Here is a 25,552-nt window from a genome sequence, read left to right as displayed (position 1 = left end):
TGTCTTTGGTTCAGATGGTGTCAAGCATGTGTGGAGTACAAATAAGTTTATCTTGGCCTCATGAGACCACAGGACATGGTTCCAGTAATCCATGTCCTTAGTCTGCTTGTCTTCAGCAGATTGTTTGCGGGCTTTCTTGTGCATCATCTTTAGAAGAGGCTTCCTTCTGGGATGACAGCCATGTAGACCAATTTGATGCAGTGTGTGGCACCCCTTCAAGCTCTGCAGCAATGCTGGTAGCACTCATATGTCTATTTCCCAAAGACAACCTCTGGATATGATGCTGAACATGTGTGTGTATTCAACTTCTTTGGCCATCCATGGCGAAGCCTATTCTGAGTGGAACCTGTCCTGTTAAACCGCTGTATGGTCTTGGCCACCGTACTGCAGCTCAGTTTCAGGGTCTTGGCAATCTTCTTTTAGCCTAGGCCATCTTTATGTAGAGCAACAATTCTTTTTTTCAGATCCCCAGAGAGTTCTTTGCCATGAGGTGCCATGTTGAACTTTTAGTGACCAGTATGAGAGTGTGAGAGCGATAACACCAAATGTAACACACCTGCTCCCCATTCACACCTGAGGCCTTGTAACACTAATGAGTCACATGATACCGGGGAGGGAAAATGGCTAATTGGGCCCAATTTGGACATTTTCACTTAAGGGTGTAATCACTTTTGTTGCCAGCAGTTTAGACATTAATGTCTGTCTGTTGAGTTATTTTGAGGGGACAGTAAATTTACACTGTTATACAAGCTGTACACTCACTACTTTACATTGTAGCAAAGTGTAATTTCTTCAGTGTTGCCACATAAAAAGATATTAAATATTTACAAAAATGTGAGGGGTGTACTCACTTTTGTGAGATTGTGTAAATGCTGGATCTTGCACCCACACTTATACCTCATTCCTCTAGCTCTGTACTGCTTTATTACTACAGCCAAAGTTGCCATAGTAGAACTAAACTTTTGAGTGCATTTGAAATGTTAGAATTTTCATTTGTATGCTTATCTTTGAGTGATGAAAGCTGACAATACTTTCTACAAAGGCTTTTCCTCATCCAAGTATATCAGTGTACATTAATATCCTGCTTTTTTCCAAAGGGAACAATGCATTCATAAGGTAGATGTGAGAGTGATTCCCTACCAGAAGTGCAGAAGCTGTTGCAGGGATATCGCTCATCCATGAGTGTAGCTTCATTTGTCTTGGTATGAGTTTTACCCCTTGTATTCCTTATACAGCAGGTCTTCAAAAGGATCCGTACTTTTATATTTTGGTTGGAAATGGTGAGGGTGGGAGGAGTAATACTTGGTCGTGTCTGAGAGTGTCATGTGACTAGTCTGTCTGGCAAGCCAGCTGACCTTGCAGCTTAGTTTAAGACTTGTCATGCTGTGGTGAAGATGGCTTCGAAACGTATAAATTGCGTTCTGTCGTATGCTTTTTGTGGGCAAAAGGTGTGCCGTGAGCACAAATTCATCTCTGCATTTGTGTGCTTAGTATGGGGATAGAGTTCTCTCTCTCGTAGAGTCGTTTATGAGTGGGAGGTTATGGAACACCCAGTTTATTGACCAGATATAGCACCATCTGATTTCCACCTTTTTGGACCGCTCATAGAAGGTTTAAGGGGAAGAAGATTTTCATGTGATGATGATGTGAAAGCAGCGGTGCATCAGTCGCGCTACCAAAAAAAATTTTTTGCTGATGGCATTAAAAAATTTGGTACGACGCTGGGAAAAATGCGTCGCAAAGGAAGGTGACTATGTAGAAATGCGATGTAATTTGTTTTCGAAATTCTTAATAAATTGAGTTTTAAAGTGCGAAAACCTTTTTCTTGTTGCTTACAAGTTCAAATCTGTATTTTTGCTAGAAGATTACCATATATACTCGGGTATAAGCCGAGTTTTTCTGCACATTTTTTTGTGCTGAAATGCCCCCCTCGGCTTATACTCGAGTCAAGCACTTTTCTGCAGCAGAGAATGACATTTTCCAAACCGAATTTGGGGCTCCGTATCTCGGGGCCACTTGATGCTAGGAACTCCAAAGTTGGTGTGCAAACCCAGTGGAACTAACATTACAACAAACCTTGAGTATAAGCCGACCTGAATATAAGCCAAGGCACCTAATTTTACCACAAAAAACTGGGAAAACTTATTGACTGGAGTATAAGCCTAGGGTGAGAAATGCCCAGCTACTGTAAGTGGAAAAGACGGTCAACAATGCCCATATGCAGCCTCACTGTGCCCATTTGCAGCCATAGGTCCCCGGAACTTCAAGCTCAGTAGTTAAGGGTTCCTAGATGCCCCCTAGCTGCAGCCAAAATTTGGGGTCTCTGGACCCAAAGGGTCCCGAAATGACATTGCTGCAGATGGACACAGTTGACTGACTTTGGGGCCCCGTATCTCGGGGCCACTTGGTGCTAGGAACTCCAAATTTGGTGTGCAGACCCAGTGGAACTAGCACTACAACATATCCCAGGGTTCCTAGCACTAAGTGGCCCCGAGATATGGGGCCCCAAAGTCGGTTCGGAAAATGTCATGCACTTTTCTGCAGCAGAGAATTACATTTTCTGGACAGACTTTTGGCTGCAGCTAGGGGGCATCTAGGAACTCTTAACTACCGAGTTTGAAGTTCAGGGGACCTATGGCTGCAAATGGGCACAGTGAGGCTGCAAATGGGCATTGTTGACCCTCTTTTCCACTTACAGTAGCTGCGCATTTCTCACCCTAGGCTAATACTTGAGTCAATAAGTTTTCCCAGTTTTTTGTGGCAAGATTAGGTGCCTCGGCTTATAATCGGGTCGGCTTATACTCGAGTATATACAGTACTTAGAACCCCCAAACATTATATGCATTTTTTTTAGCAGAGACCCTAGTGAATAAAATGACGATCGTTGCAATATTTTATGTCACGCTGTATTTGTTCAGCGGTCTTTCAAATGCAATTTTTTTGGAAGAATAAATAATAATAAATAGATACCAAACATGTCATGCTTTAACCACTTCAATACCAGGCACTTAGACACCTTCCCACCCAGGCCAATTTTCAGCTTTCAGCGCTGTCGCAATTTGATTGACAATTGTGCGGTCATCCATCACTGTACCCAAACAAATTTTTTATCATTTTCCCACAAATAGAGCTTTCTTTTGGTGGTATTTGATCACCTCTGCGGGTTTTTATTTTTTGCGCAACAAATAAAAATATACCGAAAATTTTCGAAAAAAAATACGTTTTTATTTGTTTCTGTTAAAATTTTTTGTAAATAAGTACGTTTTCTCCTTCAATGATGGGCACTGATATGGCTGCACTGACGGGCACTGATACGGCGGCACTGATGGGCACCAATGAGGTGGCACTGATGATGGGCACTGATAGGCGGCACTGATGGGCACTGATAGGTGGCACTGATGGGCACTGATAGGTGGCACTGGTATGCGGCACTGATGGGCACTCATAGGTGGCACCGACGGGCACTTATAGGTGGCACTGATGGGCACTCGTAGGCGGCACTGATGGGCACTCGTAGGAGGCATTGATGGGCACTCGTAGGTGGCATTGATTGGTACATATGGGTGGCACTGATGGGTACTTATGGGTGGCACTGATTTGTGGCACTGATGGGCACTGATAGGTGGGCACTGATGGGCACAGATGGGCACTGACAGGTGGCACCGATGGGCAATGACAGGTGGCACTGATAAAACATTGGGGGCATTGCTGGGCAGATCTTGGACATAATGGTGCCAATCAGTGCCCATTTGTGGGCACTGATTGGCACAGATTGGGCACATGTGGATGGCCATGGGGTTCATACCTTGCCATCCACATGTTACCCATTCCCTGGTGGTCCTAGTGATGATCCCTGGTGGTCCAGTGTGGTGATCTGAGGGGGGGCTGCGCTGATAAACAATCAGCGCAGACCCCCCCTGCCAGGAGAGCCGCCGATTGGCTGTCCTCTACTCGCGTCTGTCAGACGCGAGTGAGGAAGAGCCGATCAACGGCTCTTCCCATTGACAGTGTGATCAGCCGTGATTGGACACGGCTGATCACGTGGTAAAGAGCCTCCGGCGGAGGCTCTTTACCAAGATCGGTGGAGTGGTGTGTCAGGCTGACACACCGCTCCACCGATCACCGCGATGCGTGCCCCCGGGGGCGCGTGGCGGCATGTTATCCTGCTGGACGTCATATGACGCCCGGTCAGGATAACAAAACCACTTCCCGGACGTCAATCCGCTATAGGGCGGGCGGGAAGTGGTTAAAATTGCACACACTCGTGGAATGGCGACAAACTACGGTACTTACAAATCTCCATAGGCAATGCTTTAAAAATGTATGCAGATTACCTGGTTAGAGTTACAGAGGAGGTCCAGTGCTAGAATTATTACTCTTGCTCTAACAATCGCGGCGATACCTCCCGAGTGGTTTGAACACTGTGTACATTTGTGGGCACGACTTAGGTATGCTTACGCTTCTGCGCGTGAGTACGGAGGGATGGGGCACTTTACATTTTTTTTGTATTTTTGTATTTTTTTTTTTTTACACTGTCCCTTTTTATTTTTGATCACTTTTATTGCTATCACAAGGAATGTAAACATCCCTTGTGACAGTAATAGGTGGTGACAAGTATGGAGGGATCTGGAGTCTATAAGACGACAAATCCCTCCTTTGCACTTAAAAGCAGTCAAAATGCCAAGCTTGGCTGTTTTGAATACTGTCATTTTTTTAAATCTGGCACCTTTAAGTCTTCAATAAACCAGAAGTGATGTCTTGACATCGCTTCCGGGTTACTAGATCCGAGACTTGATCAAAGCCGATTCCGGCTTTGTTCGGGTCTCTGGCCAGCCGGTGGACATGCTGACTGATCGCTCGGGCCTCCCAGTGGAATGGGAGAGGAATGGGAAGACGGTGGGACGGGGGGACGTCCCCTCCCACTGCTTGTAATAACAGCAAGCAGCTGATTAGCCACATCCATTGTTATTACAAGAAAGCTGACCATCTGCTCTAAAAAATGGTACCGGCTTAATGCTTGCAGCTGCAGGCATCACCCCAGTACAACCCCTTGAAACTGAACTTGCATCCCCCCTGAAATCAAGTACTCTGTAAGATGACAGTGAAGAGGGTATGGATATTTGCCAAGATCTGAAGTCAACTGTAGGGGGGATACAGACAAAATAAGAAATCAGGGTTAACACACATTTGAATACCAAATGCTTGAAATCAAACAGGGCACATATGAAATGTGGAGTTTGCTATTGCTGATTGGTTGTGAAAATGCAAATTTCCTGGATGATATGAGCCCCCTTCATTTCTGAGTGAAGATCAGGAAGTATGAGAAAAGTTTTAAAGCAGAACTAAACCCTCCTATCGTTGTCAGCCAAGGAAGCTGTCATCTTGGCCTCTGATCATCTTCTGCCGTGATGCTGAACATGTGATAGTTATGACACCAGCTATTTGACTGTTTGACAGTTTAGATGAGAGCCAACCAATGTGACAGTTACATTCCCGACATGTACCGGGAATGTAACTGTTTTTGAAACTGTTAAATTGAAGGGGTACTTGTTCCAGGTCAGTGACTCAGTCTTGAAGGAAGAGGGCTCCACTTGACAGCCAGTCAACAAACCTTTTTAGAAGGATATGTGAGTAATGGCAGCCTCCTGGTTTATCTGATGGCAGGTGCCTTTTTATAACCCCCTTCCCTTCCCTCCCTTCCCTGTAGCGAATGCCCCTGTGTAGCTGCATCTCCCATGCCCGTAGTGGTTCCAGCATTGCCTATTACATTTCACTATGCTGAATTAGATTAAACCAAGGTATAGCAACGTTGTCATTCACTGTGATTTACACAAGTTACTGGCATAATAAATTGGGGGGAAAAAATAATTTTAGGATGTCAGAATGCTCAGCCGTAGCCCATGGCACTGTTTTTCTGACAATTGTGGGAGATGGACAAGGTTTTGTTCCCAGTGTGCGCTCAGTGTGGCAGTGTAAACAGATATATTTATCATGGTGTTTACTCTGCAGCTGTCTATAAAAATGTTATGTGTAAGACAAGACAATCCACGAAGCATAATGGATTTGGGCATAATGAGTTCAAAAAAGTGTCTCTTCTATTTACATGAACAATTTCCAGCTCCGAGAATTCCAGAAAATGGTTTAGCAAAAGCCAAGCCACTCTGTCACATCATCTGCTGTCAGTTTAAAGAGAAATTATTCAGCCTTGCTTATCAGTGTCTTAAAAAAGAACTCCCTATATTATATTATCCATCGAAACCAATCACGTGCATAACAGTGCAAGATTACTGATGTGACTGTACAATATATATGTAAAGCGCTGTGTAAATTGACGGCACTATATAAGTACCTAAAATAAAATTGGTAGTAGAACTATAGGCAAAACTTTTTTTTTAATATTGGATAGAGTCAGGGAGGATTATAACCCCTATCAGTATTTTTGTTTCTTTTGTTCTTTGTTTATCTGTTTTCCATTGTGAAGATTTCCCTTCACTTCCTGTCCCATGTCCAAAACAGGAAGTGAGAGAAAACTTCTGCAAATTAAAGGAATTCCTTTGGGACCGCCAGGTCTCCAGAACTAGTGTCCCCATTGGAAAATTTATCCGCTATTACTTTCCTGGGGACAACTCAAAATTTGGGGTTTCTTTTATTTTCACTTTCAATGATAATGATAAACAGGCAAATAGAGAGGGCAAAGCTCCTTATTGGAGGCAAAGACAGCAATAAAAACCTGACAGGTGTTCTAATCCCTCTCCAATCCATTCAAAACTAAATAAAAAGTTTTGCATTTAGTTATACTTTAATCCTTCAACAAAAGATATAAAAGGCAGCAAAGACAGAGAATTCCAGTAGGATGCTTTGAGTCAAGCTTCCCTAAAACCTCTTTGTGGTTGACCCTCTAGCCTTCAGAAAACACTGTCTATAGGTAGGTGGTCTGGTTCAGCAAAGACCATGTGGAGGGGTGGGACTCCCATTTGAAGGCCTTACATTCAAAAACATGAGATTATCCAGAAGTCCTTTTTCTGTTTCGAGAAGTTTATTTGCCTTCGTCAGTAATGAAGTGTATGTAAAGGAAAAACATGTCTCTTTTGGATTGAGCAGTGAAGGTTTAGACCCCCTTCCAAATTGATATTGCAGTCTGTGTCACCAATGGTGAGATTCACCCTGTATTTGCACTGGTGACCATTGCTACCAAGACAAAAAGTGAGGGGAAATCCTAAAATGGAGAGGTGTCACCAGAAAAATAGATGAGGGAAAACGTTCAACGTGATCTTCTATTTCTGTGAGAGCTGGTCAAGGGGGGATTCCCCTCGTTTTGTAGAGATTTCTTCTAGCTTTCTATTGTGCCACCAGGGCTAGAAGTGAAAGGAAATTTTCCCAATAGGACAGAGACAGCAAAAACTAAACTGACAAACTTTATTTCTTCTATACTGTAAACTATACTTTACGTGATCAAAAAGTGAGGGTAAATCTTTTATAGGTGTCAAATGTTCTGGTGACCACTAAGATTTAAAATGCCCATGCACATTCTCAAATATGCATGCTTTTGACGTTTTTGACAATAATAAATCTTACACAAGTAACATTTTTTAATCATTTAGGAAGTTCATCTTTTATATTTAACCAGATGTGGATAATGGACATTCTACACATCCCCGAAAAACTTCATTAAAGCATACAGGGTGTGCGTAGTCCGACCTATCTTTCTATTCTGCTGCCACCCCCCATCCCTCTCACTTGCCAGCAGATCCTGACTGTCAGAATGAGACCCCGTTCATATCTGGTGGTTTGGGATTCTGCGCGGCTTCTTTTGCAATGCGGTTAGCCACGATCTCTCGCTCAACAACTGTGGCATTAAAAATGAATGGCGCCCAAATAGCGTTGAGCATTTTGCCACTATTGCAGTGCAATTTGGAATCACAGACAGGATCGCGGCAATTCTGCCTGTAGTCTCTAAATGCCAGATGGGATTGGGGTCTGATGGCTGAAAGTTGCTATGTAAATACAGGAGCAGTATTATGCTACTGTCAAAAAAAAGAAGACACAGACATCTGACACACTGGGGTTGATTTAGTCTGTGCACTGCAAGTGCAGTTGCTCTAGATCTGAGGGGAACATGCAAGGACAATAAAAAAACAGCATTATTCCTTGCATGTGATTGGGTGATAGAAGTGAGTGAGCTGTGATCTGCCTATGATGTCAGTTAAATAAAACAATGTTATTTAATTTGTAAATAACTTTGCAATGCTTTGTACCAGAATCGTAATTTTATTTTATTTTTTTCTACAGTAGGACTATTTTTTTTTTTTTTTTTTTTTTAGTTGTTACTTTTTTGTCTATGGATTGCATAAAAACTAAAATAATTTTTGCCATACACTATACCTGAATGAAAGCCTAGTAACCAAATATTTATTACCTTGTTAAAAAAAAAAAAGTATACTCACCTAGGTGGATGCAGCATCGATTCAATGTTGCAGCTGTCCCCCGTCACCTCTACACTGAGAACTAAGCGTTCAGACACCCCCCGATCACTCAGTTCTCCCCTCCATTCTGAGCAGACTGTCAAGTCACCGGCTCTGTGCTCTACCCCTCCAGCGCTCACTGGAGCACCATGCTGTTGAAGGGAGCAGGAGGGGGGCTGGCTCAGGCTCTCAGCGGCATATATATATATATATATATATATATATATATATATATATATATATATATATATATATATATATATATATATATATATATATATATATATATATATATATATATGAGAGAGAGAGAGGTGTGTGTATATATCTATATAGATATATACACAGTATATACTGAATATATGCATTAGAACATTATAAACTATTGGAGATTAGATTTGTAGTCATTTGGGGTGCTTTAGTAAAACAGTGTATGCAGCTGGAGGTCCATGGCAAGCATCGTTCAGGGCCGGTGTTCTGTCAAAAGAGCCAACTCATCAAATCTCCAATTACGTCATTTCCGATGACTCTCCAGCAGCAGTAATTGCAGATTTCGATGACCTGGCTGTTATACGCTGCGTATACACTGCGGTACACAATATAATAAGTGGACAAGGTTAGTCCTCCGCTAGTAACCAACAACATGTCTATTCCAAGGCGGCAAAAACTTTTTTACTCCTTAGCCTGGGTTCTGTTTAAACAGCCAACTCACCCTGTACCATAGTGTATACGCTGCCAGTGTTCTGTGAAAACAGAAGTCGTCAAAATCTGCAATTGCTGCTGGAGAGTCACCGGAAGTGACATAATTGGAGATTTTGATGAGTTGGCTCTTTTCACAAAACACCGCTTCACACCAGGAATCACACAGGAAAGCGCTCCATGGAATACGGGTTTCCCGCAATGAGTTCTGGTGTGAACGGTTCCTCAAAGAGTTATGAAATACAATGTGAATGTGCACTGCCAAAACAAAATGTCAATAATAAAAACTGAAGCAAATATAACAGTGTCTATGATCAATTAAACATGAAATACAAATTTAAAAAAAGGGTTTTGTTTAAACACTTTTTGTTTTAGATTGTATTTAAGTTTTATTGATGAGACATAACGTTATATTTGTTTCGCTCATTATTGACATTTTTGTTTCGGCAGTGCTATACACATTGTATTTTTAATATTTGTTTTTGGTGTTTGTTCACTTTTTCTGTAAAGCAGCAGTCACAGAATTTTTTCATCTAGTAGAATTAGCTATGTGTTCTAACAAATGTGCAAAGCACTGCGCTAAATTTAAAGGATTTGGGGCTTTATTTAACGTGTATATAAACCCTTACGATGAACTTTACTTGTTTGGTCCCCTAAATATGCTATTAAAAGTGGTTTGTCATATCAGTTTGTCATATCAAAAAAGACTTGTTTATTTTACCAGAAACCTTGTGAGGTGATAACTTTCTGGGCTCACTGCCTGTGCACAAGCAGGGGTTATGAAGATAAGGAGCAGGGATAGAATAAAGTGAGTTCTATATTCGTTGTAGTGCCTCAGAAATAAAGTAGATGTTGCTGACAAGAGACGTGCTTAGGAACCAAAGATATACTTAGGTTGTTTTACAAAAAGCAAATGGGCTGTTCACTGTTGAAGGGAATTTGCACTTTGCATGGGAATTTTCCCCAGTTCATAGCAAGTGTACTGAAATGTTTACTTTGCAAAGTATACCAAATAACGTGCAAGGAAAATGAAAAAACAGCATTTTTGCTTAGGGCCAGTTCACACCACATGCAGTCCAGTGCGTTTTTTTTCGGCATCAAAAACGCATTTAAAGTAGGGTTTATGGTTTTCAATGGCAAAGTTTACACCAGTGCTTGCAGTTCCAGTGCGTTCCAGTTACAGAAAAAAAAGTAGAACATGCTTCATTTTTCCTGCACTGGACTGTACTGGAACGCTGTAAAAAGCATCAAAAACTCACAGGAACGCACCGCAACACACCTAAACGCACCAAAGACGCACTGGAACACCCATGTGCTTATGTAAGGTTAAGGCAAAAAAAAGGGGGGAAAAATGCACTGGACTGCATCAAAAACGCGCATGCAAAAAAGCATCTGGAGCGCATCCGGACTGCGTTTCTATGGTGTGAACTTGCCCTTACACATGAATGGATGATGAAAGTCGGCAGAGCTGCATTGCATTCACTAAGCTCTAGGGGATAATTTCCTTGCAAAGTGCAACTTCCCTAGCAAAGTGAACAGCCTGTTTTCCTTTAGTAAATTAACCCTATTGTGTTGTCATGTCAAAGATAACAATAGGAGCACACTACATTTCTGCAACATCAGCAGTTATTTTGCTGTACTAGCAGTATGTTTAAAGGCATAAAACTTTGGAAAATGTGAAAATATTGTATGTCTTTTTTTCTTCTTTTTTGCCTTCACATACACCTAAAAAAATGCCCATGATCTGTCATAAAAAGTGATTTTTTTTACAATTACCAAAATACGCTCAAGTTCTTAACAAGGCCCAATCAACCAGGTAATGTACCTAGTAAAATTGACAGCAAGGGCAAAAACTACACCTGTGGAAGGATACTCAAGTTTCATATTATAATAAGGGCAGCTGCCCAAAGCTTCAGACTCCAGTGGGGTCATAGCAGCCCTTAAATTTCTGGAAAATGAGGGCTGGCGAGCGTGGGCTGCCTGAGAGCGGGGGGGGGGGGGGGGGGGGGGGGGGTGAGCACTGCCAGCAGGTGGGGCTGAATGGGAGCCCTTCTCCCAGTGATCGTCCCGGGGAAGAGAGAAGAGAGAGCCATTGTCACATACATTTGATACACAGAACACCCGTCCAATCCCGGGACGTGTGGCGTATATCAAAGTCCCTGGGCCAGGAGGTGGGGCTGTATGTGACGGCGAGTGGTGGAAACACTCGGCAATTGAAATGAAAGCTGTCACAGTGATGTTACTCAGCGCTCTGATGATCTGGCTGGTAATCCTCTTCCTCTCCTCTCTTCCCCTGCACAGGTAGGCGGCATTGATTGACACAGGTAGGCGGCATTGATTGACACAGGTAGGCAGCATTGATGGGCACAGGTAGGCGGCATTGATGGGCACAGGTAGGCGGCATTGATGGGCACAGGTAGGCGGCATTGATGGGCACAGGTAGGCGGCATTGATGGGCACAGGTAGGTGGCATTGATGGGCACAGGTAGGCTGCATTGATGGACACAGGTGAAGCAGCATTGATGGGCATGGGTGAAGCAGCATTGATGGGCATGGGTGAAGCAGCATTGATGGACACAGGGTAGGCTGCATTGATGGACACAGGGTAGGCTGCATTGATGGACACAGGGTAGGCTGCATTGATGGACACAGGTGAAGCAGCATTGATGGACACAGGTGAAGCAGCATTGATGGGCACAGGTGAAGCAGCATTGATGGGCACAGGTGAAGCAACATTGATGGGCACAGGGTAGGCTGCATTGATGGACACAGGGTAGGCTGCATTGATGGACACAGGGTAGGCTGCATTGATGGACACAGGGTAGGCTGCATTGATGGACACAGGGTAGGCTGCATTGATGGACACAGGGTAGGCTGCATTGATGGACACAGGGTAGGCTGCATTGATGGACACAGGGTAGGCTGCATTGATGGACACAGGGTAGGCTGAATGGATGGACACAGGTAGGCTGCATTGTTAGGCACAGGTGAGGCGGCATTGATGGACACAGGTGAGGCTACACTGATGAACACAGGTGAAGCTGCATTGATGGACACAGGTAGGCTGCATTTTTGGGCACAGGTGGGGCAGCATGGGTGAAGCAGCATTGATGAGCAAGGGTGAAGCAGCTTTGATGGACACAGGGTAGGCTGCATTGATGGACACAGGTGAAGCAGCATTGATGGGCACAGGTGAAGCAGCATTGAAGGACACAGGGTAGGCTGCATTGATGGACACAGGGTAGGCTGCATTGATGGACACAGGGTAGGCTGCATTGATGGACACAGGGTAGGCTGCATTGATGGACACAGGGTAGGCTGCATTGATGGACACAGGGTAGGCTGCATTTTTGGGCACAGGTGGGGCAGCATTGATGGACACAGGTAGGCTGCATTGTTGGACACAGGGTGGGCTGCATTGATGAGCACTGATAAAGTTGTTGTTAAAATTTATTTTTATAACTTAATTCTGCATAAAACATTTAAGTGTCATTTCATGAGATAATTTATGAGGGCATGTTCAGGGGCAGAATCAGGGCTGGGCAGGGTAGGGGTTGGGTGGGGCAACTGGTGGCGATTAACTCCTGAGGCCTGGCTAGTAGCTCAGGACGTAAAATTTTGAGCCCTGCCCTATAGTAATATTCATAGTAAGCCAGTCTAGGTCTTTAAATATTTTTTAGCTAGAGGTCAGCAATGGCAACCTTCATATCTTTCTCAGCAAAGATTTCCCTTAAAGTGGTTGTAAACCCTTACATAAACTCAGTGAAGTGACTGGGGGGGTGATACACAAAGATGAAACAAATCCTCCTACATAAGTTGTACCAAGGGGTGAAGAACTGCAGATCTCAGTGAGGAGAGCTCTGAGAGCTGATTGGAGGGAAAGTCTATAGAGTAAACACAGTTGATTGATAATAAATGGCTTCAGCCAAACACTAACCATGAGTGAAAGAAATGTTTTTGTGTGACAAGCCTCAAACCTTCTGGCACAAAGTCATTTGGAGTGATGAAACCAAAATTGAGCTTTTTGGCCACAACTATAAACGCTTCATTTGGAGAGGAGTCAACAAGGCCTATAATGAAAGGTACACCATTCCTACAGTGAAACACGGAGGTGGATCGCTGATGTTTTGGGGATGTGTGAGCTACAAAGGCACAGGAAATTTGGTCAAAATTGATGGCAAGAATGCAGTATGTTACCAAGAATACTGGAGGAACATTTGCATTCATCAGCCAGGAAGCTGCACATGGGACATACTTGGACATTCCAACATGACAATGATCCAAAACACAAGGCCAAGACGACCTGTCATTGGCTACAGCAAAAAAAAAGGGAAGGTTCTGGAGTGGCCATCTCAGTCTCCTGACCTCAATATCATTGAGCCACTCTGGAGAGATCTCAAATGTGCAGTTCATGCAAGACAGTCCAAGAATTTACAGGAACTGGAGGCTTTTTGTCAAGAGGAATGGGCAGCTTTCCCATCTGAGAAGATAAAGAGCTTCATCCACAAATACTACAAAAGACTTCAAGCTGTCATTGATGTTAAAGGGGCTATACATGGTATTAAAGGATCACTAAAGATTTTTTTTTTTTTTTTAATAACAAACATGTTATACTTACCTCCACTGTGCAGCTCATTTTGCACAGAGTGGCCCCGAACCTGGTCTTCTGGGGTCCCTCGGCAGCTGTCTCGGCTCCCCCCCGCAAGGACTCAACACCTTCATGCAAGCTCCCTCGCATGGTGTTGAGTGCTTGCGGGCGCGCTCCCATGATACAGCCAGTGGCCATAGCACATCCAATGACGCGCCGCGTCATTAGATGTGATTGACAGCAGCGCGAGCCAATGGCTGCGCTGCTTTCCATCCATCCACTGTAACCAATCAACGGCCAGGCTGAGCGGCGAAGAGGATGTTGGGAGCGAGCGTGGGACTTTCAAGGGGTCAGGTAAGTAAAACGGGGGGGGGGGGGGGGCTGGTTTTGCCAGATGTTTTTCCACCTTAATGCATACAATGCATTAAGGTGAAAAAACTTTTACCTTTACAACCCCTTTAAGAATTGGGGTATGTAAACTTTTGATCAGGGTCATTTGGCTAGTTTCTGTTGCCATTATGATTTAAAAAGAGTAAACATAGTTGATTGATAATAAATGGCTTCAGCCAAACACTAACCATGAGTGAAAGAAAAGTTTGTGTGTTATCATTCATATTCTCTGAAAAATGGCCAAGAAATCATAAATTCTGCCAGGGTATGTAAACTTATGAGCACAACTATACTCTTATTGGGATTTTTGTTACCAAAAACATGTAGCAGAATACATATTGCTAAATTTATATTTACATTTTTTTATTGGATATGTTTTATAGCAGAAAGTGAAAAATATATTTTATTTTTTTTTCAAAATTGTCAGCTTCTTTTATTTATAGTGTAAATAATAAAAAAAGCAGCGGTGATCAAATACCACCGAAAGAAAGTTCTATTTTTGGCAAACAAAGGACATACATATTATTATTAATGGCCTGGTCATGGGGGGGGGGGGGGGGGATCTTATCAGCGTTCAAGTGGTTAAAGTGAGAGAAAAGTTGAGATGTATTACATATACACCTGTTCCCAATTTTCAATCCATGTATGGCCAGCTTTAGAGTAGCAAGATAAATTGTACAGTTCTGTTATCTGTGATGGAAACACACCCAGCATGCCGAGTGAGAGACTTCATATTTTGTATTTAACTATAGATATAAACACAAATGCATTGTAATGGTGTAATGTTGTAATACGTTTTATTGTGTGGTACCCCACGCAATGTCTGCCCAGAAAGCTCCTTCATTGTGAAAATCTGTGCCAGTGGTAGCTGTTGTGTACTGTTTATGAAAAGCGATTGACAAAGCCTCAACTGTGTGATGGATAGAAGTAGTATTCAGTATATTGCAGCACACGAGATGACTTTGTCAAGAGTCAGTGTCATGTGTTATGACTAGGAAAGAATGTCATCAATGCACAGTGGTTTCAGACCCTAAACATAGACTGAGGACACAACTCCAGGATCCAAGATCTGCTTTGAAGTCATTACTACCGTATATACTCGAGTATAAGTCGTTCCGAGTATAGGTCGAGGCCCTAATTTACCACAAAAAAATGGGAAAAACTTAGTGACCCGAGTATAAGACGAGGGTGAGAAATGCACAGCTACTGTAAGTGGAAAAGAGGGTCAACAATGCCCATTTGCAGCCTCACTGTGCCCATTTGCAGCCATAGGTCCCCCAAACTTCAAACTTGGTAGTTAAGGGTTCCTAGATGCACCCTAGCTGCAGCCAAAATTTGGGGTCTCTGAACCCAAATGGTCCCGAAATGACATTGCTGCAGATGGACACAGTTGACTGATTTTGGGGCCCCGTATCTAAGGGGCCACTTAGTGCTAGGAACCCCAAATTTGGTGTGCAAACTCAGTGGAACTAGCACCATGAAATATCCACAGCTGGGGTTTCTAGCACCAAGTGTCCCCGAGATACAGGGCCCCAAAAATCGGTTCAGAAAATGTCAAGCACTTTTTTGCAGCAGAGAATTACATTTTCCGAACCGGCTTTGGGGCCCTGTATCTCGGGGCCACTTGGTCCTAGGAACCCCAGCTTTGGATATGTTATGGTACCAGTTCCACTGGGTTTGCACACCAAATTTGGGGTTCCTAGCACCTAGTAGCCCTGAGATATGTGGCCCCAAAATCGGTTCAGAAAATGTCAAGCACTTTTCTGCAGCAGAGAATGACATTTTCTGAACCGATTTTGGGGCCCCGTATCTCAGGGCCACTTAGTGCTAGGAACCCCAGCTTTGGATATGTTGTGGTACCAGTTCCACATTCCAAATTTGGGGTTCCTAGCACAAAGTGGCCCTGAGATACATGGCCCCAAAGTCGGTTCGGAAAATGAAATTTTTTGCTGCAGAAAAGTGCTTGACTCCAGTATAAGTCGAGGGGGGCACTTTCAGCACAAAAAAATGTGTTGAAAAACTCGACTTATACTCGAGTATATACGGTATATTTATGTGGTCATATCTGTTATGAATGTGGGAGGGGTTAGACAACGGTATAGCAGCCTTTCTTAATCTTTTATTAAGGAGGAGCGCAGGCATGTACTGGCCATTGGGACTACAGGGAGTTTCCCGGTGGGCCGATGGCTCAGTGGGCCGATTTCAGTGACAGTGGACTGCTGCCTCCCTCCAGTCCTCTGTCCCCCCCCCCCCCCCCGCAGTGCTCACCTCCTCTCCCTGGCTAGTTATGCAGCGCGCCTGAATACAGACATGATGCTCAGGAGTCAACACTTAGAAGCTCATCATACGATCTGGAAGGAGGGCGGCCTCACTTTCCTGCCTAATCTTGTTCCATTGGGGGGGGGGGCGCCAAACTGATTCTTTGCCCCAGGTGAAATAATGTCTAGCTTCCCCACTGATACTGCCTATAAGAGAAATAATGTAGAACGGCTAATAGCTAGTGGGGGGGGGCTTGGGTGGCAAGCCGGCATGGGAGAGACCTGTCAAAGTGGGCCAGTCTGGGTGAAGTCCAGGGCCAAATTTTTGTCCCAGTCCAGCCCTGGAGGAGCCCTTGAAAAAAACTTTCAGGTCTCAAGGAACCCTAGCTAGTAATTACTATATCTACATGCAGCACATTAACGTGGAGATTAGGTTGCGATATAAGCATACATAATAGAATAAGGAATATGGTGTAGTAAGTATATTTGACACCCAGGACAACTCCATAAAACCACATAATTTTTAGTAATATTATTGAAATGAAATAAATAGTAGTAATAATAATGGCTTGGAGGGAAATCTAGGCAGTAAAAATTGTGCTACTCCTTCACATTAGAGGTCAAGAGAAAAATGTCCCCTTACAAAATGTCCCCTTACATTTAAGATAATTGGAAAAGTGACCTCTTATATTGGTGATTAGGGATGAGCTTCGAGTTCGAGTCGAACTCATGTTCGACTCGAACATCGGCTGTTCGTCAGTTCGCCGAACAGCGAACAATTTGGGGTGTTCGCGGCAAATTTGAATGCCGCGGAACACCCTTTAAAAGTCTATGGGAGAAATCAAAAGTGCTAATTTTTGAAAAAGATGAAGAGAGAAGCGTCACACAGCGGGAGCCTCCCTCCATGCCATCACGTATGCGGAGTGGCCCGGGGAGAAGAAGGGAAGAAGACGCCGCCGCCGCGGAGGAAGATGCCGGACAAGAACACCGGAGGAAGAACCAGTAGAACCAGAAGAAGATGGAGGAAGAAACCGAAGGAAGATAGAAGAAAGAAGATAGAAGAAAGAAGAAGCATTTCAATAAAGGAATTGTCAAAAACTGTCTCTTGTCATTTTTAACATTTTTGACCGTTTTTTTGTGAAATGGTAGGGGTACACCATCTCACACGGGGGGAGGGCCGGGATCTGGGGGTCCCCTTGTTAAAGGGGGCTTCCAGATTCCAATAAGCCCCCCGCCCGCAGACCCCCACAACCACCGGCCAAGGATTGTGGGGATGAGGCCCTTGTCCTCATCAACATGGGGACAAGGTGTTTTGGGGGGTTACCCCAAAGCACCCTCCCAATGTTGAGGGCATGTGGCCTGGTATGGTTCAGGAGGGGGGGCGCTCTCTCGTCCCCCCCTCTTTTCCTGCGGCCTGCCAGGTTGCGTGCTCAGATAAGGGTCTGGTATGGATTTTTAGGGGGACCCCACGATGTTTTTTAAAAAATTTTGGTGCAGGGTTCCCCTTAAAATCCATACCAGACCTGAAGGGTCTGGTATAGATTTTGAGGGGGACCCCACGCCATTTTTTTTTTTTTAATTTTGGCCGGGGTTCCCCTTAATATTCCTACCAGACCTGAAGGGCCTGGTATGGAATTTAGGGGGACCCCCACGTCATTTTTTTTTTTTAATTTTGGCGTGGGGTTCCAACTTAAAATCCATACCAGACCTGAAGGGTCTGGTATAGATTTTGAGGGGGACCACACGCCATTTTTTTTTTTTTTTAATTTTGGCCGGGGTTCCCCTTAATATCCATACCAGACCTGAAGGGCCTGGTATGGAATTTAGGGGACCCCCACATCATTTTTTTTTTAAATTTTGGTTCGGGGGTCCCCTATGGGGAATTCCCATGCCGTTTTTATCAATGAACTTTTATGTGTATTGTCAGACCAGCAATTCATTAATAGCCGCAAATAGTTTTAAATGACTTTTTTTCCTTTGAAATGTCATTTTGCTGTCAGACTGTTCTAAACACGGGAAACATGCGCCCCTTTACAGGCATACTATAGACACCCCCCCAGGTACGAAATTTAAAGGGATATTACACTTTTATTGTTTCACTTTAAGCATTATTAAAATTACTGGTCTCGAAAAAACGGCCATTTTTAAAACTTTTTTTTGCATTGATCCATGTCCCCTGGGGCAGGACCCAGGTCCCCAAACACTTTTTATGACAATAACTTGCATATAAGCCTTTAAAATTAGCACTTTTGAATATTCATGTTCGTGTCCCATAGACTTTAACAGTGTTCGCGTGTTCGAACAAATTTTTTTCCTGTTCGCAAGTTCTGGTGCGAACCGAACAGGGGGGTGTTCGGCTCATCCCTATTGGTGATTATTGGTGTCTATGGTTACTTATCTGATGAGAGTCAGAAAATACTGATTGCTCAAGGAACCCTGCTTGAGAAAGTCTGCAGTTAATGGGACCCGGCAATAAAGACGTTTTTAGTACAATGAGGAAGGATTATACTCTCCGTAAGGTTTATTACTGCTTGTGTCCCTGTGGGGGAGATTTCTCCTGATTTCCTAACCTGGTAATATGTGTCAAATGGAACAGGGGTGAGATTAAATCTCGGGTTATTGACCGCATTTAAAAAGGGTTGTAAAGCTGAAATTCAATCTATGTATGGCCACTCCCGTTCATGGGAAGTCGATCTATTGATCAACTTCTCACGAGCAAAACTGGATTTTCAAAACGCACAAAATTTCTGATTTATCAAAAGAAAAATTGTTCACAATTCAACCCATGTATGGCCTGCGTAATTGAACAAGCCTACAAGCCTACAGGTCATACATGAGTTGAATTCCAAACAAGTTTTCTTTTGATTTGTGATCCAATGGTGCCACCATTGATTTCAAAATTCGACGAACCAAGCCTTCAGTTTCACCCCATGTTGCTTTAGAAATTTATTTATTTTCGTGGCAAGGAATATTCTGTTCTTTCCAGGTCACAGCTTATGCACATTTCTTTTTCGATTATGTTTCTTGCACGATTCTCCCATCATTGATTAGAAATGTGTTTGTTTTTGAAAACATTTCTAAGATGCCCAATCACTCAAATTTGATGGCCGCATGAAAATCAACCATTGCTATGGCCCACGAATGGTGCAAAATTTGCACAAAAATTCTTAATTACGATTTTCAAAAGAAAATTTGTTCAGCTTTAGAAGCTGATTGCCTACCATTCACAGCTGCACCAAAATCTGAGTGCTCCGTAATAAATAAATCCCCCCTGTATTTCCCTTGGAACTCTATGACCCTCTGGAACAGATTTATAAAAATAATACTTGAGTAAAAGAAAAAACAAGACTGTTCCCATAGTTGCCAGTAAAGTGTTGGCTTTCAGTTTCTTCTCAGCATTGGAAAACCACCATATAAAATGTTAATGAACAACTGTTTATTACATTCTACCACAAAATAATATTGTGTACGCTGTACGATAAATATCTGTAATGAAATGATGCTTGCTTCATTTCTGGACACTTACCATCCATATTTCTTGTTTTACAGACATGGAGATGACTTGATTGTAACACCATTTGCTCAGGTAAGCAGTATAAATTGCTCTATGACCAATTTCCTAAAATGATGTAGTTGCTCAAAATCTATTCCCAACTTTGTGAGTTTTGTAGAAGGAAGGAATCGGCAGATTTTGACAGGGAAAACTAACAGCAAATGTTTACCTAGCTGCCAGTGTGCCTTTTTCTCTGCAGTGCATCATTGAGCCCAGATTTACACTGAGCTGCGGGAATGAAGCCGTGCGAGCTCAGCTGAACTCGCACAATTTCACTCCTGCATGTCAGTCCTGATTTCGTCTGCGAATTCAGAGATATCTGTTCCTGCACAGATGTCAATGTAAATCGCAGCTTGAAATCGCAAAAAGTAGTACAGAAACTACTTTTTTAAATCGGTGCGGCACCGCAAATGCAGCGTCGCACCGATTAGGACGGTGCCACCGCTGGCAATTGCCGCCGATTTGACATGTCAAATCGTATCACTGTGAACCAGGGCTTAAAGGAGATTTCCAGGATGACTGAAATATAATCCCAGCTGACTATGCCTTAGGGTAGTTGTGAGGTTCTTCTCTGTGTTGTCTCTGAAACCCAAATCCAGTCTAGATTTTACCTTCAGGTAACTCCTTATATTTTCATATTTCATGTCAGAATACAAAAAAAGGCAACCTACCACATGTATTTGTTGAATTTTTTATGCCTGCTTGATTGACCCTCTTGTTATGAGCAACAATTTCACTCTTGCTCTCTTGTTTTCATAAATCATTTCCTGTGAATATGCTTATTCTAGGTCATCAACTCACCAAGTAGCAAAACAAGGATCAAGATGACAGCCTTAGAACATGCTCCTTTAAGAACAAGTCAGCAAGGGCGGCTCCCATAATCCTATCCAGACAGGCTCCTTTTAAAATCAATATCAGAGGGAGAAATTTGCTTTTACTTTGGAAAACCTGTTTAGCTAGACTAGTAGATGCCCTGATTTCAACTGCAACCATGAATTTCATGGTGAGCTGAAAATAAGTATCATTTAGGCTATGTTTCCACTAGTGCGACTTTTCATGCGACTTGGGACTGAAAAGTCGCATAACAAATTGTTTCCCATGATTTCCAATGAGTACCGTTCATATCTGTGCGACTTCAAGTCGCAGCGACTTCAAAGTAGTCCCTGCACTACTTTGGTCCCACTTTGATGCGACTTGAGGTCCATAGATACAGGCATTGCTTCAAATCGCGGTAAAAAGTCGCGGTAAAATCGCGGTAAAAAATCGCGGCAAAATCGCGCGACTTTGGGGATGCACTAGTGGAAACATAGCCTTAGAGTGCTAGTTAAATGGAAATGTTAAATTGGTTTGTAATGAAAAATAATTAACAATCACTGGTCCCTTAATCTATTGCACCACATCCCTTATAGCAGGGGTCTCCAAACTTTCTGAAGTAAAGGCCAGTTTACTGTCCTTCAGACCTTCGGGGGGGGGGGGGGGGCAGACAGTGCCCAGAAAGAGTAAACAATGCCCAATCTTTGGTATTTGGTATTGGCATCATTGGTGTCAGTGGAAGACATAGTGCCCCAATGTTGGTGTCAGTGGAAGGAATAAGTGCCCCGTTGTTGGTGTTAGTGGCAGGAATAATGCCTTAAGGGCCGGATAAAGGCAAGCAAAGGGCCGCAGTTTGGAGACCACTGCCCTATAATATAATATATAGACTAAACTCTACATCTCAGATCCAAATTGATAACGTATAATTATGGTCTAGGGGTGTGGTTAACCGAGGCACTGTCGGGCTGATTTAGACCCCTTTCACACTGGGGCGGTTTGAAGGCGCTACAGCGCTAATAATAGCCCCTGCAAAGCGCCCTGAAACAGCCGCTGCTGTCTCTCCAATGTGAAAGCCCCGAGGGCTTTCACACTGGAGCGGTGCGCTGGCAGGACGCGGAAAAAAGTCCAGTTAGCAGCATCTGTGAAAATCAATGGGGCAGCGCGGCTATACCGCCGGCATAGCGCTTCTGCAGCGGCGCTTTGCGGGCGGTTTTAACCTTATTCGGCCGCTAGCGGGGGTTAAAACCGCCCGCTAGCGACCGAATAGCGCCGCTAAAACGGCACTAAAAATAGCGCTGTTTTACCGCTGACCCCGCCCCAGTGTGAAAGAGGCCTTACTAAAACTTGAGAGTGCAAAATCTGGTGCAGCTGTGCATGGTAGCCAATCAGCTTCTAACTTCAGCTTGTTCAATTAAGCTCCAACTAAAAAAAAACTGGAAGCTGATTGGCTTCTGTACACAGCTGCACCAGATTTTGCACTCACCGGTTTTAGTAAATCAATCTCTTGGCAAGTTAAACCCCATATACACTATCAGATTTTCTGCTGATTTTTTCCTTCAGATTTACCAAAACCATATAATATGAGATCAAACCTTAGGAGTTTCAATTTGTATGCAATCAGGCAGGCCCTTGCACTACATGGTTTTGGTAAATCTGAAGACAAAAATCAGCAGAAAATCTGATAGTGTGTATGGGGCTTCAGTGTTCAATATAGCCTTGAGGATGCTAGGTATGTATATGTATTTAATAATGCTCTCAAACAAACTGTTAAACATTGTGAATAAATTGATACGTTAGAGAATGTTGTTCTACGCATTTGATTTAGCATGTTAAAAGTCCCTAAAAGTTAAAGAGTTCTGTCTATATATTGGTTTGTAATGGAAAATCGTCTTGATAGCCTTTAAATAATGATAGGAGAATTCTTGTTTCTCCAAACACATGGGTCTTTTACACTGACCACGTACACAATACAATCATACAGTATATTGATCATTTAGACAAAATATTACCATTCAGAAATCGGTTGTCTTAATGGCCAGTTCCATCAATGGACCATTGTTTTCTTTGAAAAAGAATGATATTGTCCTGGCGAAAAATCTAGTGCAACCAAATTTACCTTTTTTCTTTGTTGTGATGAACGATCATTTGCAAGGGATTAGATTGTTTTAAATAATCAAACCTCTGATCAGTGTTCACTTTTTTTGTTTTGTGTATGGCCAGCGTTAAATTCACTTACTGATGGCAATAAAATAGAAATACAGAAATATAGATTCTCTAGGCTTCTGCAATACCTTGAAAAAAGCATAATTTATCACATTTTTATAAATAATTTTTACACATTAGGTAATTAAATAGATTTTTTGACATGCACAGATTGTATGTAATTAAGATATATAATTCTCCTTTTGGCTTTCACAATCCATTGGCATCAATTTACAATCAACATTATCCCAGCATTCCCCAGAGGGGTTTCAGGGCTGTGTTTTGTTTGTCACTGTCTGTACACATAGACACTGTCTGTACACATAGACACACACTCTCACCCCTGTCCAGTACGTGATATTCCCAGCTGACAACATTTTATCAGTTTGAGAACTCATATTTTCCTATGACACTAAGCTGCTGGACGGGTTCAGGGAGATTTGACACTTGCCTATAACATGGTCAGATTTTCAGGGACAGCCCTGGGTTTCAGTTATTTGTACCTGTTGCATGATCTTTATTATAAAATAAATTCAAGTAGAAAAATTGCAGCAGGCAGAGAGGGTCCAAAAGACCCCTTTATAGGTACTGTGGTAGCTGTCCAGATCAGGATAGGTACTGTGGTAGCTGTCCAGATCAGGGAATGGAAAGATCGTACCACACAAGAGCTATAGGTATCCAAAAGCTGAAACATCCCTTTTAGGTGTATGGTGGTCCCTATATTCATGTTTAGCAGGTATGAGCGGTGTCAGAGTACAGCCTGAGCTCTTGTATACTGCTCATCTTAGTCTTGTTTTCATATTTCAAATTCTCTTTAGTTTATATGGATTGTGCAGACAGTTGACCAGCAAAATAGCGAATACTGATGCCATCTCATTTATTTCTTCTTTGGGATTAACTAAGTTTGTTAAATGCACAATGCTCAGCTGGTTTGCTATATATATGCCATAGTGGCTTTGTATTCCTGGTCCAGAAAAGAAATACATAAACTTTTGCAGTGTCCAACACTCTACTGTTAAAAGTAGTTCTGTAAAACGGTAAATATGCTGCACTGATTGGAGCTTCTTTATTGTTATAGGGCGTACACGCGGTCGGACTTTGTTCGGACATTCCGACAACAAAATCCTAGGATTTTTTCCGACGGATGTTGGATCAAACTTGTCTTGCATACACACGGTCGCACAAAGTTGTCGGAAAATCCGATCGTTCTGAACGCGGTGACGTAAAACACGTACGTTGGGACTATAAACGGGGCAGTGGCCAATAGCTTTCATCTCTTTATTCTGAGCATGCGTGGCACTTTGTCCATCGGATTTGTGTACACACGATCTGAATTTCCGACAACGGATTTTGTTGTCGGAAAATTTTATCTCCTGCTCTCCAACTTTGTGTGTCGGAAAATCCGATGGAAAATGTCCGATGGAGCCCACACACGGTCGGAATTTCCGACAACACGCTCCGATCGGACATTTTCCATCGGAAAATCTGACCGTGTGTACGGGGCATTACCCGTTTATAAGGACAGGTTTTATAGTTTTAGTCCCTAAACCCCCTTAAATTGTCTTGCCCTGCTGCCTTCCTACCCCATTCAGTTGACTAGCCTTTGAATTACACTAAGAAGATTGGCCATTATAGCCACAAAAAGGCACACAAAGTCTGAGAATAGAGAGTTGGAATGTGACAGTAAGTCCATTCCACGTAAATACACCTAGAACTGACAACTAGGAAGGCAGGGCAAACAGCAGCAGTGCCAGCAGCAGCTCAGTTTGATGTGTATAGACAGAGAGAGGGGGTGGTCTGTAATTACTTTACCAAAAACCAATGCAAAAATTATGCGGGGTGCCCATGATGAGCCGTGTCCACAGCCGAAAGCACCTACAGTGGGCACATGAGCAACAGAATTGGCCACGGAGCAGTAGAAGGAGGTGATCTGGTGTGATAAATCACGGTTTTTCTTTTACATGATGTGGTTGGCCGGGTGCATGCGTGTTTCTTACCTGAGGCAGAAGATGGCACCAGAATGCAGTATGGGAAGCAGGTTCTGCTGGGAAATTGTTGTACTGCATTCATGTGGATGTTACTTTAACATATACCACCTACCTAAAACCTTGTTGCTGAGCAAATACCCCTTCATGGACACAGTATTCCTTCAGGGCAGTGACCTCTTTCAGCAGGATAATGCGCCTTGCCATACTGCAAAAATGGTTCAAGCATAGTTTGAGGGACACAACAATGAGTTTGAGATGCTGACTTGGGCTTCAAATTCTCCAGATCTCAATGCAATTGAGCATCTGTGGTATGTGCTGAAAAACAAGTTTGATCCATGGAGGCACCACCTCACAATTTACAAAATATAAAGGGTTTGCTACTAAGAGCTTGGTGCCAGATACCACAGCATACCTTCAGAGGTCTGGTGGCGTCCCAGGGCTGTTTTAGCGACCAAAGGGTGCCTACTAAATATTATGTGGGTCATCATTATGCTATGGCTGATCGGTGTACAAGTGTCACTAACAGCAACATGTGTGAGTGACCATTTGCTGCCTCAACAGCTCTATGGCCCTAGGACACAGCCTACACTATATTACCA

At 43.1% G+C, this 25,552-nt stretch overlaps 1 protein-coding gene across 4 annotated transcripts in view; it reads left to right on the top strand.

Moving 5' to 3' along the window:
• Positions 1-25,552, top strand: part of PDE4D (phosphodiesterase 4D) — a 1,265,930-nt gene that overhangs the window by 933,430 nt on the left and 306,948 nt on the right. For all 4 annotated transcript variants that reach the window (XM_073623087.1, XM_073623095.1, XM_073623111.1 and 1 more), the window contains exon 3: positions 19,947-19,983. In XM_073623087.1, coding sequence (XP_073479188.1) covers positions 19,947-19,983 — 37 coding nt within the window. The remainder of the gene's footprint in view (positions 1-19,946; positions 19,984-25,552) is intronic.

Source organism: Aquarana catesbeiana, linkage group LG01 (genome assembly GCF_042186555.1).
Source record: "Aquarana catesbeiana isolate 2022-GZ linkage group LG01, ASM4218655v1, whole genome shotgun sequence".
NCBI classification, from domain to species: Eukaryota; Metazoa; Chordata; class Amphibia; order Anura; family Ranidae; genus Aquarana; species Aquarana catesbeiana.
The sequence above is the reverse complement of the archived record's forward strand: the minus strand, read 5'-3'. Positions and strand labels throughout refer to the sequence as shown.